This window comes from Pimephales promelas, chromosome 3, assembly GCF_988280905.1.
Source record: "Pimephales promelas chromosome 3, fPimPro1.hap1.1, whole genome shotgun sequence".
Lineage (NCBI taxonomy): Eukaryota > Metazoa > Chordata > Actinopteri > Cypriniformes > Leuciscidae > Pimephales > Pimephales promelas.
In genome coordinates, this window is record NC_142771.1 from 41,712,227 (window position 1) to 41,733,186 (window position 20,960).

At 38.4% G+C, this 20,960-nt stretch overlaps 3 protein-coding genes across 3 annotated transcripts; 2 read left to right on the forward strand and 1 right to left on the reverse strand.

Annotated features, from left to right (window-relative positions):
• Positions 1 to 2,800: 2,800 nt before the first annotated feature.
• Positions 2,801 to 11,639, forward strand: ush1ga (Usher syndrome 1Ga (autosomal recessive)). The gene is made up of 3 exons (XM_039655564.2): positions 2,801 to 3,100; positions 6,757 to 7,207; positions 8,635 to 11,639. The coding sequence occupies exons 1-3, from the start codon at positions 2,937 to 2,939 to the stop codon at positions 9,439 to 9,441; spliced, it is 1,422 nt and encodes a 473-aa protein (XP_039511498.1). The 5' UTR covers positions 2,801 to 2,936; the 3' UTR covers positions 9,442 to 11,639.
• Positions 11,640 to 13,143: 1,504 nt separating this feature from the next.
• Positions 13,144 to 14,969, reverse strand: amn (amnion associated transmembrane protein). The gene has a single exon (XM_089128924.1). It carries the CDS (start codon positions 14,908 to 14,910, stop codon positions 13,477 to 13,479), a length of 1,434 nt encoding a protein of 477 aa, XP_088985050.1. The 5' UTR covers positions 14,911 to 14,969; the 3' UTR covers positions 13,144 to 13,476.
• A 1,100-nt stretch (positions 14,970 to 16,069) lies between these two features.
• On the forward strand, positions 16,070 to 19,707 carry LOC120466890 (Golgi apparatus membrane protein TVP23 homolog B). Its single transcript, XM_039655575.2, has 7 exons — positions 16,070 to 16,177; positions 16,365 to 16,435; positions 16,529 to 16,673; positions 18,093 to 18,182; positions 18,990 to 19,115; positions 19,215 to 19,343; positions 19,415 to 19,707. Exons 1-7 carry the CDS (start codon positions 16,121 to 16,123, stop codon positions 19,439 to 19,441), a joined length of 645 nt encoding a protein of 214 aa, XP_039511509.2. The 5' UTR covers positions 16,070 to 16,120; the 3' UTR covers positions 19,442 to 19,707.
• Positions 19,708 to 20,960: the final 1,253 nt, after the last annotated feature.

Genomic DNA, 20,960 nt, shown 5'->3' on the forward strand with positions numbered 1-20,960 from the left:
ATAGTGTGTTTCACTATAGATTAATGGAAACACTAATCACCATTATGTAGGGATGCACCGATATGAACATTTTGGCCGATACCGATAACCGATAAATCTTTATGTTTAAAAGCCGATAACCGATATATCGGCCGATAAATCTAAATCCAATTTTTATATAATTTTTGAAAGCCTGATTGCAAATCAGTAATCATTGTAATGTTCTCATTATAATTTCATGTAGCCGATATGACAGCACATTTTGCACTTAACTATATTTTCCTTTTTGATTCCAATCATATTTCAAGCAATTAAAATCAATCATGTTGAACAGTGCGCATCTTAAGTGTCTCAGGTGTCAAGTGTTGAAGGAAATAATTTATTATTTATCAGCTTTAATATATCAGCCAAATTTTATTATAGGGCCGATAACGATAACATAAAAATGAGCAAATATCGGCCGATACCGATATGGTGGCCGATATATCGTGCACCCCTACTATTATGGTGACTTATGAAACACTTACACCTCTGTTAATTCTCAATAAAACGTTTGTAGAAGTCTGACAGAAATAAAGTCAGTCTGGTTAGTAATAAGTGAAGCTGGTAATGCTGTTTGTGGAGTTGTTTAATCCTCCTCTGATGAGATCTTCACAGATTTAATGTCTTCTTTTCTCTTCTTTTCCTGCTTATGTTTTTTTTTTAAGTTTTGAGAGATTCACACTAACACAAATGCAACTTCTAAGAAAATCAAATCTTGACCTTTTTTCTTTCCCCAAGAGAATGCATAGCGAGCTCATTACCCTTAGTTTAAGATATTACACATGGCTTTCGTAAATGACTTGGGTATTCTGCGTCGTCACGCCCTCCTCTTCGACAGACTCCGCCTTGATTTCCTTCTCTTGATTTCATCTAAGACAGTTGTAGGTTTATTTCCAGTCCAGTTCTGGTGTATTTCTTTGCTCTTGGCTTACATGTGGCATTGCTATGGCCTACTTATGGCCCAGATCTGGCAAGCAGAAGCGGTCATTCCACGCTGCATGTGGGCCAGATTAGTTTTCCACAAGTGCCAGATGCGGGCCGGATCTGGGCCGAACCAGTTTTGCTATGTGGGGATTTACCTCAGAAAAGCCATTTAATGACCGCAGCGCAGCCTAGCTAGAAAAATGAACTAGGCAAATGAGTGGATCATTTATGTGCTAAATATATTGATATTACATATTATAATTTTACTCATATCAAATTTTATAACGTTATTATAAAAAAACGCATTATATTTGATTTGTTAATTTGGTAACTTCCTGTAGCATATTTACAACATTAGTGAGAGATTTTTCCTTGACAAAAATTAACATGTGGTAGCCTACCTGATATTTCTCCAAATTAATTGATTAACATTGTTACTAAACTGAAATTCTGTTTGGTCAGCAAATGTTTTGAGAATCACAATACACTTTTGTTTTGTTTTGTTTCTTTTTTATACAATCCTTTCTAATGAAGTATATTCATAGGCTGCCTGCTGAACATAGGTTTGAGCTCTTATATTTCTGAAATCTAAAAGTTCAGATTAATGCATTTAACTTTAAAATGTAGAAAACTTTTCTTGCCCCTGGATCTAGAAGAACTGAGGTCCACCGTCCACCCCACATTAGGGATGTCACTTTGATTGAGAAAAATCAATCATTCGAATGGATACCACATATCAAGAAATGTATTCGAATACTTTTTTATTTGAAAGTGCATCTTTTACTACAGTCGTTCAAACAACTGTTGAGTGTACGTTTTACTTTTTGTTAAAATTTAATAACTATGCTAAACTTACTCTATTGCTCTCTCTAGACCCATTTTGTTGGATCATGTATTCTGTATAGGCAATAAAACATTGCATGGGAAACATATGGAAATGAGGCAAATAAAAAATTACACAATGTTTAAAAATGTAGTCGCGGTTATAATGTAAAAATAAATAGCTATTTTAACCCTTTTCAAACACAAAAATAAGCTCAAAGGGTGCCGATAGTTCTATAAGAGGATTTGGGGCTTTCATTTTCACATAGGGCCCAACAGTGAGCCCTCAGAGTCCAAGAGCCTTGTTTAAGAGGCCTTGTGTAGGCTATGGGACACATATATTACAGCATTAATACATTTTCTTTTCATTGTTAATGGGTTTTCTGAACCAAACTGGATTGTACAGCCTTAAACCCCAGCCTAGACTTTTTAACTTGCTGGACTGTGATGCTATTTTTCTTGTGGAAACAATCTTATTTGCATTATATTTTCCTGTTATCACTGTAAAGCTGATTTGAAACACTCCATAGTGTAAAGAGTGCTGTATAAATAAAGGTTACTTGACTTAAACAACAAAATAGTTTTGCTCAAGGCTGTTTATGAATGTGTGTGTTATGTATGTATCAGATTATGTTTTATTTTGAATCCCAAAAATCACTAAAACTAGACATTTTTTGCAGATATCACATGGTTTAAAGCATCACTTGCACTTCTTACGTTTTATGGGTTACTTTAATTGTATTAAACACATTATGTTGACTATAAGTAACTTTTCACCTTCAGATTAACTCTCATTAGAGTATTGGTACGGTTGGGGTTATGACATGTAATTCCGAAGTCACTTCTGTTGGAGGATCATCAAAATAAAGAGTTATTAAGCAGAGAGTCTACTAATAGTCCAATGAGATGTTAATGCAAAGTCGACAGAATGTTCTAAACTAAGGGACCATCAAAATAAAGTGTTACCGAAAGTCTTTCATAGGAAAAGATTACATTTTTTGTGAGGACTGATCCGAAGCCACACCCTCGCGAGCAGCGCGCGCGTCCGAGGTGTCCTTGGAAACTACGCGCGTCTCGAGCGCGCAACACGGGTTCATTCCTGAAGCACAACGCGCGCGTGGAGGAGTGCAAGAGTGGAAGAGTGATGGAGGCTGAGGTTCGAGATCACCATGAATGACAAATACCACAAGGCAGCTCGGGATGGCTACCTCGACCTGCTGAAGGAAGCGACGCGCAAGGACCTGAACGCGCCGGACGAGGATGGCATGACACCCACGCTATGGGCCGCTTACCACGGCAACCTCGACGCGCTGCGGATGATCGTCGCGAGAGGGTACAGTCGCATGCACGAGCTGGGTTTGCACGTTACTTAACTCTGTAACCCGCATGTTTGCGCGCGCCGCGCGGGCATTATTGGCCACGTTAATATTATCAGCACCAGATAATTCTGCACAACGCTTGATGATTTTATTGAGTTAATTGGGTGTGCAGTTCTCAAATCTCCAATCTACTTCCTTAAATCTGTTCTTCTGATGTCAATGGTTGTTTATGTAACATTTCAGTTTGCAGAGGCCATTACTGAGGTCAACATGACACCATAAATGGTTAGGGTTATTCACTGTAACGTTTTATAAATCACCCGGAAACACTTTACTATAAGGTTTATTTGTAAACTGCATGATAAGTAATAATGAACTTCACTTATACAGCATTGTTGATTTCAACGTTTACCAATACTTTATTAAAATCTGAACCAACTCATCTGTATTTTTTTATTAGCTGATGTTTAAAAATGATTAATAAATACTTGGTACATGGTTAGTTCATGTTAATGTTAACTAATTAACCTTATTGTAAAGTGTTACCACCAGTTACCAGAAAATGTACATCTGGTTATATAAACTAAGTCTACATATAAACACTTACTACATTTGATTACATCAACAAAATGCCAGTTTTAAGAGTCAGATATTTAGTGGGTTTTGTACTGGTGTTTTTCCGTTGTTCTAGTGATTGGTTTTTTGTAGTGGTATTTTTATGCGTTTTTTTCCTGTAGGTCTAGTGATCTGGTTTTGTAGTGGTAGGCCTATTTATTACTGTTTTTTCTCATGTTTTTGAGTTCCTGTAGCTCGGAGAGCATGCCATTAGCAACACCAAGGTCATAGGTTCGATTCCCTATTAATGTATGGGCTGATTAAAAATGTATAGCTTGAATGCACTTTAAGACGGATATACTGCCCTTTTGTGTCATCTGAGTTGTTTTATCAGGATGCATTCTACATGATTTGATCGAAGGCCACTCTGTCAATGCCGATAGAAGGCAGATAAAAGCGAAACACACAAAAGCTTTCATTAGAGCTGACCTGGTTTGCTTGTGGCCCTTTATAAAAGCTCTTAATTGTCAGAAGTTCTCCCAGTCCTGAATGGATAATCGGACCCTTTGACCGTTGAAAGCCACTGTGATCTCCACATAAAGCAAAGCAAGCGTCACATTTCTGCATTAGAGCCAACTTATGCCAATGTACACATAATTAATCCCTTCATCTGGGTGTTTCTTCTCTGTAGTGATTAAGTCAAAGCATAAAACATGAGTTCCCACGATAACGCTCAGAAAAAAAGGTTTTCGAGAAGTCATTAGTGCATTACAGTACATGAGAACACTGTGCGACCCATGCTATTAGAAGAAATAGGGACAGTAAAATTACCCTAAAAATAGTAATGACCGTAAAAATAGACATTTATGGGTGGCGGGAATCATACAGCAGTCATTTGTTAGGAGATGTTCCCGTACGTTTATAATGCTCTGGCTGTCATACATCTTACGTTTATAATGCTGTTCCCGTACGTTTATAAAGCTCTGGCTGTCATACATCTTATAGTCTGACAGTGTTAGTGGGGTAAAAATGACAGTTCATAACTCACTGTTTCAGATAAGGATCTGCAAGGGTATCTTATTTTATAGGATAATAAAAGTATTGGCATGCAAAAAAATCAAGGTCAAGCAGGGTTAGCGGGTCATAATCCGAATTCTGGCTTGACCCAGTACAGCGCACAGCTCCCTTTGCTAACTGTGAAAACCTTGCAGCTTTTCTCATCCATAATGCATCACTGCAAGGCTTCACCTGTCCACCCATTCAATATTAATCAGGCTCAGCCAGCGCTAGTTTATAGAGATGCAGTTTAGCTGTATTGGGAAAATTAGCACTCCACAATTCATATATTATACATACGATTTGAGTTTTCACTATAATGCATTGATACTTGTTAAATATAAGTATAAGTTTCAAAAACTCAGTTCAAGAAGAAGACATAAAACAACTCAAACTCTAAAACCAGCATTTTTAAGTTGTCTAGGAGGGGTTTTACTGCCCAAAATAAAAGGTCAGTTACAAGTTTAGTTACAAGCAATCCAATTATCATGTAATGCATCCGATTGGATCAACCTGATCAACATGCGAAGAGTTCAGATGCAAAAGCCTCTAAATGCCATTTGAAATTTTCTTTTTTAATGATGATTTTTATCAAACTTGTATATTTAAGTTCAGTGATTTCACTTAAATGGCAATGATAATTACCTATTAATTGTTATTTAAGTGAAATTACTGAACTTAAATATACAAGTTTCATAAAAATCATCATTAAAGAAGAAAATTTCAAATGGCATTTAGAGGCTTTTGCATCTGAACTCTTTATGCAATTTCACAATAAACCTCTATTGTATTGAGTCATAATGCAAAATTATACGATTTTAGCCTTATTGACTGCTTGATAATATAAATCACCCCCAGAGGGAGAATGAGAAGTCATAATGCAACGTGTATCATTTATAGCAAGCACTTATTACATCCATGCCGCCCTAATGCTAATGGAAATGTGTGATCACATCAAAATTGAGACAGTTGTACTGTGTATGTGTTTGTAGATATTTCAAGCCAGATTTGAATAATTGTGTGCTATTTTCTGGATTGAATAGTGAATAATATGTAGTTTCTTATGGCATGCGGTGGCTTCTTTGTTGATCAGGTCGGCGGTTATGCAGGAATTTAGTGTGACATCACCTGAGCAACTATCATTCCCCCTAGTAAGGAGACACCTATGAGTTACTCTTATTCAGGAAGGAGATCGCGTTACAGATCCAGTGCTCTGCAGAGAAGATTACTGGCTTATATAAGAAAACATACTAAGATTTGCTTTATGAGGTTGTGTTGCGTTGTGTAACACATTTGTTTGCCCTTTTATGACATTTGATGATTTTGGATACCAAATGTGCTCATAGAGCGATGCATTATTTACTAGCCTTCATGGATGACGAGCCAGTGCTGAAAACATAATCAAAAAATCATGTGATTGCCAGTGTGGTCTCAGCTATTATTAGGGTATAACACAAGTGACAAAGACAGTGTTATCCAGTTTCACACTAACACATGAAAGTGTGAATTATGTTGCCATGTTATGTATTAAATATCACTTAGATTATATAACCTACAGTCAAACAGAAGGACGGAGTTCTTCTCATATTTTATTACCATTTTCGAAACTATAGCGAATGTGAGAAATGTTGAAGGTGTGTGTCTTACATAATGTGTGCCTCACATTATCTGTCACTATAGTTTAGAAAATATAATATATAAGCTGTGATGTAGTTAATCTGGTTCATTTCTTCTTCCTTTTTTTTTTGGCAAGTAGAAGTTCTGAATGGCCGTTAACTTAAAAATTAAGTAGCCAAATTGGCTGGTGACTGAAAAAGGGTAATTTCAAACCCTCATTGGTGCCCAATCCTGGTCCTGGAGATCTAACTACCTGCAGAGTTCAGTCTGTAATTGTCAAGCGCTCCTGAAGATCGTAATTATCTGGTTCAGTTGTGTTTGATCAGGGTTGGAGTTGAACTTGGCAGGAAGGTAGATCTCAAGTAACAGGATTACTAGTTTCATAAAGGTCACCGTTAAATGCCACACCTGATCTGGATCTCTATCACGCCTCTACTTTCAGGGGGAACCCAGACAAGTGTGACATATGGGGGAACACGCCACTCCACCTGGCCGCCTCCAATGGCCATCTCAACTGCCTGTCCTTCCTGGTGTCGTTTGGTGCCAATGTGTGGTGCCTGGACAACGATTACCACACGCCTTTGGACATGGCCGCCACCAAGAACCACATGGATAGTGTGCGCTATCTGGACTCCATCGCTGCCAAGCAGACGGCGCTCAACCCCAAGCTGGTGAGCAAACTGAAGGACCGGGCTTTCCGCGATGCCGAACGGCGCATCAAGGAGTGTGTTAAACTGCAGCAGAAGCACCGGCGGCGTATGGAGCGCAAGTTTCAGAGAGAGACAAACGAAGCATCAGTCTCGGACGCCATGAGTTTCTCCAGCTACGCCAGCAGCACCTTGAGTCGCAAGTTACACCACTTCAACACCGCCACTAATGTGCCATACTCCCAGGTCAGAAACTCTCAGATCGCTCTTCGATAGTTCCAAGCCAGTCACTTTTTACCCTTTTGCCAACTTTGTCGCTCTAGTCTATCGATTTTCAATACTTAAAGAGTCCCCCTGTGGTGAAAATCGTGCTTTTAATGTTGTTTATATGTCTATGTGATGTTTTTAATGTGCTTGAAGACAAATAATTTGTAAATTCACAAGTAATGCCGTCGAAACTGCAGTGAACCAAAAACAGGGTTTGAAATCGCTGGTGTTTTTGACGTCACAAACTACCTTGTAACCAATGTGCCATTGGCTGAAACCCAGTGAAACTGGCTCTAGGATTTTCATACCATGTGATTTGTTCAAAATTGACCAATTCTGTCACTATGCAATGCTATTAGACAACAACGCCAGCTTAATTTAACATGGTAATTCAGACACTCAGTATATCTCAGCCAATATGAGCCTGAAATCTCAGCCAATATGAGCCTGAAACTACCTTGTAACCAATGTGCCATTGGCTGAAACCCAGTGAAACTGGCTCTAGGATTTTCATACCATGTGATTTGTTCAAAATTGACCTATTCTGTCACTATGCAATGCTATTAGACAACAACACCAGCTTAATTTAACATGGTAATTCAGACACTCAGTATATCTCAGCCAATATGAGCCTGAAATCTCAGCCAATATGAGCCTGAAACGTATGCAGGCTGAAACAAAATGAATTGTCTAAAAAGCCGTAGCTTTCATTTTAACGCATTTTGTAGATATTATACTTTCTAACCGAGGCTTTTTTTTTTGCTAAAAAATACATGAATCCAAATACAAAAATCGCTGGCGTTTTTCTGACGTCACAAACTAGCTTGTAGCCAATCACATCAAAGTGCCAGCGGGCTTTTGCATATCCTTAACTAGCAGAGGAGTCTCGAGAGATGCCAGGTTATGTCTTTCTGTTGATATGAAAAATCGGGTAGATTTAGCAATATGGCGAGTGTATGATGTTTATGTTAATGATGTTATGATACTATGTCTTTCTTTGTCCAAAGCATTTCTAAAGACTCTGACTCTGAGATGGGAACATTGTTTGTGTAACATTTGCCAAACATTATTAGTGGTTTGATAACATAGTCAAGCAAAAGACTAATCATAGTAACTGCCGTTATGTATCCGACGTTGTGAAGAGTGACACCATTGTGTAGCGTTTTCCTCAGAAAGTTGGGCTCATTTACATATTCATAGAACCGGCCATACTAAAGGAGGCAAGGGTGTCGAGTCACATTCAAAATATTTGAAGGCATACTGACATGTCATTGATGTGGTGATCAAAGAAAAGAGTTTAAGGGATATGATTATTGACTACAGGGGGACTATGAATATTTGATGTTAGTTGCAAGCCACAGTCACTGAAGCAGATTTTGAACACTTTTGCAACTTTGTCGCTCTAGGCTACTCTCCACGCCACAGCCAGGGGCAAAACTAAAATCCAGAGGAAGCTTGACAAGAAGAAGCAAGGTGACGGGACATTCAAGATTTACGAAGATGGCAGGAAGAGTGTCCGCTCATTGTCCGGCCTGCAACTAGGCAACGACGTCATGTTTCTGAAGCAGGGCACGTATGTCAACCCTAAGGATCGGTCTCGTCGCAACATACGCGACATGTTCCCCAACGACAATGACGACGCCGTCTCGCGTGCCATCAGTGAACCAGACCTGCATGGTCAAGATGTGGACTACTCAGAGATTAGCACCGACTCGGGACACGACTCGCTCTTTAACCGCCCTGGTTTAGGAACCATGGTTTTCCGGCGAAACTACGTTAGCGGTGGACTTTTTGGCATTGGTAGCAGAGATGAAGGCAGTCTTGCAGGCAGCGATCGGGTCGATAATGTACGCCTTCGCAGTCGAATGCATCGCGCACCCAGTTTAGATGACGATAGCATTGGTAGCGCCCATAGCTTGCAAGAGAGGAACGTGCAAGAGCTGCCTTGGGACGAAGTTGAGCTTGGACTGGATGACGATGACGAGCCGGAAACAAGCCCACTGGAAGTGTTCCTGGCCACACAGAACATGAACGAGTTCATTCCCATCTTCAAAAGAGAAAAGATCGACCTGGATGCCTTGTTGCTGTGCTCCGATGCCGACCTCAAGAGCATTCACATCCCGTTGGGACCCCGAAAGAAGATCATAGACGCATGCCAGCGCCGACTTGAGGCCATCGAGGAGCCAGGTTGCATAGAAGACACTGAGTTGTGAAGTTCTTCCATTACTGTCTGTTTTTACCTCAATGAATGTTTAAAGTTGAAGAATTGGTAAGAGTTTACAGAACCATTGTACCTTTCTTTTTCTTTTTTTGAAGATGGGAAAAGTTACTTTTTCAACATTTGGCCAATGAAGAAACAATACAGCAGAGGTGCTAAAGCAACATACGCCTAAACTAAGGGTGCGTTTACATGACAATGATATGCAGAGAACTTCTCTTAAAACAGAGACGTTTTTCATTTGAGTTTTCGGCATTCAGACGACACCAAAAACAATCCCCATTCATACGGATCTGCAAAAACGGCTGAAAGCGCTGTATTCTGCTGCCAGGCCAGTAGATGGCGATGAAACACTGTAGACTTAACACGTAATACGCATGTGCATGACGTCATCGTCTTCAGAGATTCGCGTTTTTGTCATTGTACACAGAGATCGTTTTCTGAAACTTGCACTTTGAAACCCATTTTCAAAAGTTTGCGTTTTCAGGCACCGGTTAACGTGTAAACGAACGGCCAAAACGCATAAAAGGTTTTATGTTTTTAGTTGAAAACAATCTTGTGTAAACAGCCCCTTAGAGTGGTCAATCCTGCTCCTGGACGCTCACCTTCCTGCAGAGTTTAGCGCCAATGTAACCGGTCTTACTCGACCCAATTCAGGTGGTATTCGAAGTGGCGTCTATGGCGTGAGGCGGGCGTGCTCACAAGGATGCTAAAAACCACAGTTGCTAGTTGGCCTCTTGAGACCAGGGGAGTGATGTTTACATGCACAGCTCTTACTAGTCTGCTTCTGTTACACCAAAAGTCAAGTCACCTTCATTTAGTTTCAAAGCAGCTTTACATTGATAATAGGAAATTAAAGTAACAGAGATTGTTTTGGCTTTACAGCAGCTCTAGAATGAAGTTATTGTCCAGCTTAAGTTAGTTTTTGATTGATTCACTTCTATTGCAAAGATCATTAGTCAGTAGGTGTTCACCATTTCAATCGAAAGATCTGGATACGCCTGAAAACACCCGCCCGGAAGTTTCTAGCAATCCCAACTGATTTTAGCTAGTTCAGGTGTGTTTAAATAATAATAATAATAATAATAATAATAATAATAATGCATTACATTTATATAGCGCTTTTCTGGACACTCAAAGCGCTTTACATAGAGGAGGGGATCTCCTCAACCACCACCAGTGTGCAGCATCCACCTGGATGATGCGACGGCTGCCATAGTGCGCCAGAACGCTCACCACACACCAGCTTACTGGTGGAGAGGAGACAGTGATGAAGCCAATTGGTGTATAAGGGGATGATTAGGAGGCCATGATGGACAGAGGCCACTGGGCAAATTTGGCCAGAATGCCGGGGTTACACCCCTACTCTTTCGAAAGACATCCTGGGATTTTTAATGACCACAGAGAGTCAGGACCTCGGTTTAACGTCTCATCCGAAGGACGGTGCTCCCCATTACTATACTGGGGCATTAGGACCCACACAGACCACAGGGTGAGCGCCCCCTTCTGGCCTCTCTAACACCTCTTCCAGCAGCAACCTGGCCTTCTTAGAAGGTCTCCCATCCAGGTACTAACCAGGCTCAGCCCTGCTTAGCTTCAGTGGGCAACCAGTCTTGGGCTACAGGGTGATATGGCTGCTGATAGGGAAATAGGGAAATAGGGAAATGGAGCAGGATTGAACGCCCTTGGCCTAAATAATCTCAAAATCAGGCAGGAAAAAAAAAACCAGCCTGTCGTATGAAGAAAGAGTAATAATGTAATAATGCAATTCAACTTTTATAGTAAAGGTTTATTGTAGATCAATGTTGAAATAGCTGAATGACTATATTACCTCTGTAACTGACACAAATGGCGCAATAAGCATAAACCTGTAATTAAGTTCAAATTTAATGGTTTTATCACGTGTTATGTGGCAAATAAAGAGAGTGGAAATGAGGTCACATCTCATTACACGCTCTCTTAGTCTTACAATATTTCTGCCCCCGTGGGGCATATTTCTCAGTGCCTACACATTTCTATACAAAATGTCATTTAAGACATAAGTTTGTCTATATAATTTGACAAATGTTTCATAATTCTTTGTTAGACATGCAAAGATCTGTGCATGGTGGTAATTGTAGCTTTGCTAGTCTTTTTATTTACACACAGGGAGATTTGAATACATGTATTAATACAATCTGATTATGAGTGTTGCTGTTGTAGGAGAAAAGCGTTTGTCTTGCACCCTCACATTAAGTTACACATAATGTTTACATGTATCTAGCCATAACACGTTTTTTGAAACAGGAGTAATTGGATGAGTTGTGTGATGCATGGTTGAGTTGGCCGACACAGAGAGCCCTTTGTTGATCCCGGAGCTTTAACTTGCAGAACTCATTACCACGAGTCGTTTCGCTTTATCACGACAGCAGTTTTTGAAGTATATTGTCAGTAAACTGTATGGATCATGCACAGCATGTTCGTTAAACTCCATGTGATTGAATTATTACATGATGTCTTCCTTCAATATTTATAACAGCATTTACAGCCATGTTTTATAACGCTTACGGTACATCAACTTTATTTATAATGACATTTGCTGGTATGTAACTATTAAACAAATTCATAAACTTCCAATTTTTGTGAAGCGTGGTTTTGTTTGTCTGATCGTTTGTGAAGATTTGATTAATGTGTTAAGTGCAAAATAGTCATTTTGTTTAGTATTAATGATACCCCCCAAACGAAAAGGCTATAAATGTTATGATGACAGTAAAAACGAACAAAATTTTTATGAGCAATATGTTAAATGTTATGAGCAATAACCTTAATGACCCCAACGGGATAATAATTATGCTAAATATACAGTATATAATACATAGACATCACCAATAAGAACTACACTCCTAATACGAGCTAAACAGTGTATCATTTTATAATAATCTTTAGATTATTGCTTTCTGGTTCTGGTAGAAAAGCATCTCTTTACTGGTGATTTAAATGTATTTTTAATCATATTCTGAACATGTTGTATCTGTATGTCTTTCTTTAACAATTTGACCAGATTCAGATAATCAGCTCGTTAGAAGAGAGCCTTATGAAATTATGAAAGATAACATAACACATAAAAATATGCAGCTGTGGTTCTCCAGGACCAAGAATAAAACAACTAAAGGACTAGACGCCAACACAAAACTAAAGAGCCTGCAATGAAAATAATAATAGCGAATAATACAAGTTGTCATAACATAAGCACAGACAGATCACCTCAAAATCTGAGGTTTAACCTGATATTAATAACTTGTTTGTTTACTGGCTTCTGCTGAGGAGAGTTTTCTTTGATACTTGGAAGGTAAATGTTGTGGCAACAAACTTCAAATGCAATTATTTTATATACACATTGGCAATTGCCCATCGTATTATTTCTTTATTTATTCATTAATTCAAATGCAGGTTCGCGTTAAACCCACAGAATCTAAACCTGATTTAAAAGACTAATATAACACAATATTATAGCCAAAAATGTAAAATAACCATGCTTTTAGTTTATTTTTTTTAATCACGAGAAATGTCATAGTGTGGTATGAAAGTACAGAAAATTTAGTGTGAGTAAATTTAAATTTATTTATTTGAAATACATTTATTTTAAGCTAAGTATACTACAAATACATTTACATATTTTTGTACTTAATATAAATACCCTGCACTTTAGCTATCCGGAAATAGTGCTGAAGTCCAAGTATATTTGATTGTGAGCTATCATACTATCCTTACTAATGGTGATATTTAACATATTTTAGGCTTAATATTACGAAAAATTCAATAAAGAAGTGCTTCAAATAAAGTTTAATTATAATATCAGTCAACATGTGAATGCATTTGTAGTGTACTTAGTATTTTAAATACGTTTTGGTATAGGTTTTTTCCACTAGGGTACATTTTCATTTGGTTACTGATTCAACTCTGCAGATTTAAACATCAGTGACTGTTAAAGTCATATTCAGTATTTTTTTTCTCATCACATCCACAATCAGATTTGCTGAAACCACACCATTCATGCATTGAAATCAGTTTCATCGTAAACAGGATTTACGAAATGCACTCCCGACTGGGTTAGGGTCACTGAGTTCACCATTTCTGTCCCGTACAGCCCAGGTACTTCTGGCATCAATGTCGGCTTGTCGAACATTGGGTTGTCGTAGCCCCGGTCTAATGCGCCACCAGGCTCCCCAACGTCACCGCTGTTCCTCCATATGCTGAAAGAGGGGATGCTAGGCATTCTGGGCATTGTTACAAAGCCACGCCGATAGAGGAGAACAACGCCTGCAAGTAAACCCAGTCCGATCAGGGATCCCAGAACGGCTCCGACCACCACACCCGGCACACTGTTTCCCGCAATTTCACCGCTACTCGCTCCCGATGACGCCTGGAAATCTGCACTGGTGATGCCGAGGTTCGATCCGTGGGTGTGCACATCCTTTACTATCTCACGAGCGAGACTTTCAGCGAGATTCCCGGCGTCTTGACCCGTTTCCCCATCCAGAAGCAGCACCTGTATCTCCTGGGTGGATCCGAAAGGAATCAACGCTAGCAGGCTTTGCTCCTTTGAAACTTTCGACATGGCCATCTTTACAGTCTTGTATTTTGGCAGGCTGAGAAAGTAATGCAGGAGTCGATTACGATACGACTCAAAGTTGAAGCTTGAAGAGAAGCGAACGTCCACGACGGCGCCGCAGACATCGCAACAATGTCCGACTGGTTGCAGGGGTTTCTTGCACTCCAACGCATCGCATTTCACGTTGGCGCAGATCTCGTCTCGATTCTTAGAGTTATCGCAGATGCATCCCGTTATATCTGCGCAACTTGATCCGATAATGCGAACAGGTGAGGATCCGTGGAACTGGAGCCGGCCGAAATCTGATGATAAGTACTGGGAAAACTCAGAACTGCTGGTGAACTTCTTCCCAAGAACAGACACGCTTTTCACCGGCACATCATGATCACATGAAACGTCCACACGGAAAGAGGTCGCCTCTCGAAACACGACGTCGTCAAACTGGCACGGGACACTCTCCTCGTGGACGGAAAACTGATATGTTCCTCCATGCAGGTCGTCGATAGAAGTCGCAGCTAACCATAGTGACGGGTCGAACCACTTGAGAGACTCAGGGTCTTTAAACTGTGCCGTGACTCCAGTTCCACATCCGGGATCTCCTCCTTCTCTCACGGAAAACCCAGAACCAGACGCCAGGATCAGCTGTCCATCCACCGGCAAAGTCATCCCAGTGAGAGTGTGAGATGTTTCCACGTACACTGATACTTTCCTCTGAGCTAGAAACACCACTTGGTCATTCCCGCAGGGAACAGAGCCTTTATCCCAGTTGGTTGCGTTCTCAAAGTTGGTGTCTGGGATCCACTGCTTGTAGAGGGCATTGGCAAATGGATTTAAAATGCAAAGGAAAAGCAGGACGTTGTCTCGAAGAGCCATTTTGAGGGGAATGAGTGGGACAGAAAAACACAGAACGACCTTTGGTCTGACGCTAACGGTGCGACTGTCACATGAGAGTCCAAGCTATAACTTGGTGAAAAATTCACAAGAGCTATTTTGTTAGTAAAACATCTACTATAATGACGAAAAAGGCACACATTGGGATGACTGTGAGAGGCCATAATAGGCCAATAACAGTTAATAGGCCAACTGTTGGACCTCTACTGCATACTTTTTAGCAGAAAAACATGACGTAGGAAAGGAGAGAAAATGCTTTGTTACCTTACCCACCCTCTCTCTCTCTCTCTCTCTCTCTCTCTTGATGCCATGTTTGCCAGACTGCAATGCCATGCTACTTCAGCATTGAAAGACGCTGTGAGCCAACTAAACCTCAAGTTACAGAATTCTCATCAACATAATGAATTAATAGCTACCTTAAATTAATTAGCCAACTAGCAATTTTAAATGTTAATATTATATTATATAAGTATGTCCAACTTATCCGCATTGTGAAAATTGCCCTAGTGTACTGTGTAACATATCTCAAAGGCTTGATTGCTTGCATCTTAGCAAAATGTAAACTTATCACTATCACCCAGCTCAAGTGAAACTTATAAAGCATGGAAATATTATGATATAACAAACTTTAACATCATGATTGTCTGTAAAGCTGATTTGAAACAATGTGAAAAGCACACAATACAAATAAATTGGACTTGATTAAAAAAGGGAATGTTGATTTTAAACAGCTGATACCAAGATAAACAAAACTCTTTTCATCTTGGACTTTGTGGACCTTTTACTTTAGTTTCAGAACAGCTTATCACCTGTTTTAGTTAAAATAAAAAAACCTTACGTTCAGGAACCGGTGCTGAAAATGAAGGCGTCGTTGTCACGTGATGTTTAGTGTTTTTCTAACCGTTAGTCAGATAATCGACCAATCACAATCGTTTCTGATTACTTGAAATAATATTTTTGAAATTATAATTTTTTTATTATTATTACATGTAACAATCTTTTTATATAATCAATTTAAGTAAATATACTTTGTAGGCTACCATAAAATATCTGAAATAAGGTTCGTGAGATTTGCCTGTGATTCATTTGAGGAATCATTATTTGAGCCACAAAGCGCCTCCTATAGGAAGTACAGCTCAAATGAAATATTGTAACTTTTGCTTCTCATAGAGTGTGTGTGTTGTGTTCGCGAATGTTTACATACACGTCAGCAGGAAATAACACTACCTTCGCCAGCATGATCAGACAGGTGAGTTGTCACTTATTTTTCTTTTAAATAAATCTTTTATTAAAGAGCCCTCGATGCTTAAATATGGTCGTATGCATGTGCTGTCAAGTTTAAGTGCATGAATGTAAGACTACTTTTTATTCAGAGACTCTTAAAACATGTAACGTTAAAAGTGCTAAAAACTGAACTATTGTCGTTTGTCTTGAAGGACTCTCTGGGTGAAGTGCCATCATTTCATGAGGATGAATCTACATTTAGGCAGAAGAAATCAAATATCAAGTGGGATTTTAAAGTGACATTTAAAACTGTGATTATCTATAGTACACAGAGCAGTGAGTTTTCCCATAAATAATAATATATTGTTTTTCCTAGACACCCTCTGGCCTGTTTCTTTCACCTGTTCTTCCGCACGAGTGCAGTCATGATCTACCTCTTTTGTGAGTTTCTCAGCCGAAGTTTTATTGCCAACATGGTCACCATCATTTTACTTCTGTCATGTGACTTCTGGACAGTAAAGGTGAGCATGTGGAATCAACACGAACAATTACGTTCACTGTCTTAACGTATTTAAGTTCTTTCTTTCTGTTCCTGGTCTTTTTATGCATGTTGTTTCAAATTTAAAGTGCTTATTAGTCTTCGTTAATGTTTCATCATAACTTGGAAATGAATGTTCTATATTTCAGTTTGATAATGTTTTTTATTGAATATTTTGTATTTTTAGGGGATTTTATGGTACTAAATTTTATATTTCCACTGTATTTATAATCCATGTATTCACTTTTTGAGCATAGACCTGAAAATTAAATGTCCAAAGCTGTGGTAAATCTTGAATGCTTAGAGCAATAGACTGAAGTTTAATCTCTTTTCAGAGACGACACTCGGAGAAGACAAGTTTTAAAAAGTTAACTTAAAAAAGTAACAGAATTTTTACATATATTGTTATGAAAAAATTGCAAAAATACTATTTAAATTTTTTATATCATATCCCAGATAGCAAACTGACATTGAATCAACGTGGAAACATGACATCGAAACAACGTTGATCTGACATTGTTTTGCTCATCGAATTAACGTTGAACCAACGTCAGACGCGTCATTCTTTCAAAACTAACGGAAAATTAACTTGAAATCAACGTTGTTTCAAGGTTATGAAAGCAAACCAATTTTCGATTTTCATTTAGCTTTGAAGAATGCCGCGTCTGACGTTGGTTCAACGTTAATTCGATGAGCAAAATCAACGTTGTTTCGATGTCATGAGAGATGTCGTTTCCACGTTGATTCAATGTCAGTTTGCTGTCTGGGATATATGTATATTATATCAAAAATATGTTTTAATCTAAAACTGTGAGAAAATCAAAGCCATAAATCTAAACAAGTTGTTCAAAATTTGAGCTTTATATCTAAAAAAATGAGCTTTCGGTCAGATTTTGTTTTCCTGCAGCACCAAAGGTACTTGGTATATGGTACATGGTTTTTGACCATGAAGAGCACACAATGTGACTATTTTTTTCAGGACCATTTAACCTGTTCGAATCATGTTCGTGTGTGTGTGTTCACACAGCAAGTTCCAAAATCTTTACCAAGTGTCGTACCAGTCCGATTCCAAAAAAACAAAAACAAAAAAAACAAATGTCAAATTTCCGGTCAAAAATAACCGAAGCGCACCATGTTCCTGATCTTAATATCCATGTTGTTCCAAATTTAAAAAGTGCTAGTCTTCGTGAATCTTTCATTAAAATTACTTGCTCTGTCTTTGAATAAATTTTCCATTTTTGCTGACATCATCATGCCGGAATGGGCGGAGACAATTAGCCTGTCAAAATAAAAGTCCCATTGAAACGCACCATTTTATAGAAGAAAAACGGGTTGTGATGAGACTTCAAGAATGTATAATAAACCTGTTCTTCTCTATGTGTGTGTGTTGTTTTTATTTGAGAACGTGACGGGACGGTTGTTGGTGGGCTTGAGATGGTGGAATCAGGTTGATGAAGACGGTCGCAGTCAATGGATGTTTGAATCCAGATCGGTGAGTCTCGCCACACACACACAACTTTACTGTACTGCAAGAAATTAAGCATTTTTGCAACTCTGTAAGGCAGCCATATAATAAAAATCAAGTTTATGATTGTCACTAACAATTCTGAGGTAATGTGCAACTTTAAAATATAGCTGTCGCCGCTCGATCAAAGTTTAATGGTCATGTTTTGTCACTGTTAGTGGACGCACAACACCTTCAGTTGTGTAACTATTTTAAAGAGAGGAATTTCCTCTTTTGAGTCACAGTGTTCGAATATTAAAAGTACAGATAATTCATATAAAAACTCTCTTTGCTGCTCTATGAAACACTAAAGGAAACCTGTTCAGGTGTGTCAAGCACCATACAGAATAAAACAACACCATTAAAATGTTCTGAAGTCACATTATGTGTGAAAAACAGATTTACTGCCAACTATAAAACAGTAAAAATCTCAAACATTATTCCCCAATCTGCACATTAAAACATGCTGATCATGCATTTATTGAGTAAGCTTGTCATTGCAAACCATTGTTTTATGCTAAAAATTAACTTAAGCTACAAAACTAATAATTTGGTATACTTTTATTTCGATGGTCCACTTTAGACATTCGACTACGCCAACTTATTCTCCTAACCCAAACAGTCTATTATCTACTAATGAGTAGTTGCAGCGTTACTTCTGGTTTATAAAATGTCTAAAGTGGGCCATCAAAAAAAACACACATTTGAAACGCATAATGGGAGAATGAACACTGAGAGAATTTTATTTTTGAGTGAACTATTGCTCTAATTCCCGTTTGATGTATTTTCCCATAGGAAGCCAGTAAAAAGGTGGTCTCAAACTCTGAATCCCGAATTTTCTGGTTCGGTCTGATCGTGTGTCCGGTGTTTTGGGGCTTCTTTGTGTTCAGCTCCCTTTTGTCCTTCAACATCAAGTGGTTGGTGAGTTTTGAAAGTTGTTTTTTTACTGTGAAAAACCTCTGTGAGCTGTAACCTTCCTGACGTGTGTGTTTGTGTGTCTCTCTGTGTGTGTGTGAGCAGGCGGTTGTGATAATGGGAGTAGTGTTGCAGTGGGCTAACCTGTACGGATATGTGAGATGTAAAGTAGGCGGTGGAACTCAATTTAGGAACATGGCAACAAACTACTTTGGCTTTAAGCTCTTCAAAAAGGTGAAGAGAAATACTATCCCATACACAATTCATTCATAAATATCTCTTAACCGTTCTTTATTCTCTTACAGGTATTAAACCAACCGGAAGGACCCTGATGTGACCGAATGTTAACGACTAGCGGCTGTTTTTCAATCTAATCATTGTCATTTCTTTTGGTAAATTATTATTTCTTCATGTTTCCCCTGAAAGATTTTTTTTTCTTTTGTGTTTGCGTTAATATACAGACCTAACAGTATGTGACTGTTTGTTGGATAATAATTTGTATATATCAAAATTAAATGTATAATTTCAGATAACACTGTGTGTACTGGAGAATAAGTCTGAATAATAATTCTAATTTAAAAGTTTGTGGTGTTTCTTCGGTTCGTCTCCAGGTGTCTCTCTCGCTCTGAACAATTTGATTTGATCGAAGCAGTTTTTTTCTATAATCAATATTCAAGGAAATATCTATTTAGACCTCAAATGTGCTTAAAAATATATTGTCCACAGAATAGGGATATTTGACACGTATAGTAAAGCACCTTAACATTTACAATCATTTTCATCATGAATAATCATAAATATGTTTATTTACATTACAAATCATTTTAATAACTTTGGATGATTAGTTGGATAGAAGTCTAAATTGTGCGTTACCTGCTGAATTTGACTCTCATAAGGTTGTGACTGATCAATTTTGATAAGCTTTTAGGTCATGTGACTGTTTTTTGAGTTGTTATAGTAGTTCGCCTGATTTGATTGTGTTCGCTACTGTCCATAAACTGAGTAATGACTTCTGTGCACAGTAAAATATGACTTCTCACATGACGAAATTTGCTAGAGAGCTGCAATATAACATTCAGAAGTAGGTCTGGTTTTATGAATTTAGAGAATATGAACAAACAACCATCATGTGCAGCCACTTAAAAAAAGTTTTATAGTAACTATAGTACAGATCAATCATGGTAATTCAGACTAATAGTATAGATCAATCAAAAGTCTAAGGCTTTTTAAGCTGGGAAGTTTCATTTTAAGGTACTTTAAGAAGTCAGTCTGCTGTCCTTGTCTTGTGAACCCAGTGAAACTGGCTCTAGGATTGTTTAGACCATTTCTACAAATCAAATTGACATATTCTGTTACATCCATGAATATGCAATGCTAATAGACACCAACGCCAGTTTAATTTAACATGGTAATTCATACACATTTATTCATGAGCCTGAAACATAAGCTGAGTGGTTCTTTCATTTGATATTATACATTCTAAACAAGGCTTTTTCGTTTAAAATCTGATTTCTTAGCTAATTCTCACTATTTTTGTACCAAAGTGAAAACATCTAGAAGCATCCGGAGAGAAGAAGAGCATCTGTGGTGAAAATACAGCTTGTAATGTTGTTTATGTGGTGTTTTTAATATGCTTTAAGACAAACTATGTGTAAATTCATAAGTCGACAGCATTGCTGAGTGTTTCCTTCTTAAACTGCAGTGAACCAAAGACAGTCTCAAAAACACGGTTTCGCTGGTGTTTCTGATGTCACAAACTACCTGCATATTCGTAAAACCGTGCGAGGTGAGGGTGTCGAGTTACATACTGACATTGAATCAACGTGGAAATATGGCATCGAAACAACGTTG

What these genes read in the sequence shown, in the direction of transcription:
- ush1ga (XM_039655564.2), top strand. Translation starts at nt 2,937, where the DNA reads ATGAATGACAAATACCACAAGGCAGCTCGGGATGGCTACCTCGACCTG. An exon ending in CGGATGATCGTCGCGAGAGG is followed by an intron (nt 3,101 to 6,756) that starts GTACAGTCGCAT and finishes CTCTACTTTCAG; the next exon opens with GGGGAACCCAGACAAGTGTG. An exon ending in CTAATGTGCCATACTCCCAG is followed by an intron (nt 7,208 to 8,634) that starts GTCAGAAACTCT and finishes TTGTCGCTCTAG; the next exon opens with GCTACTCTCCACGCCACAGC.
- amn (XM_089128924.1), bottom strand. Translation starts at nt 14,910, where the DNA reads ATGGCTCTTCGAGACAACGTCCTGCTTTTCCTTTGCATTTTAAATCCA.
- LOC120466890 (XM_039655575.2), top strand. Translation starts at nt 16,121, where the DNA reads ATGTTTACATACACGTCAGCAGGAAATAACACTACCTTCGCCAGCATG. An exon ending in CAGAAGAAATCAAATATCAA is followed by an intron (nt 16,436 to 16,528) that starts GTGGGATTTTAA and finishes TGTTTTTCCTAG; the next exon opens with ACACCCTCTGGCCTGTTTCT. An exon ending in GGATGTTTGAATCCAGATCG is followed by an intron (nt 18,183 to 18,989) that starts GTGAGTCTCGCC and finishes ATTTTCCCATAG; the next exon opens with GAAGCCAGTAAAAAGGTGGT.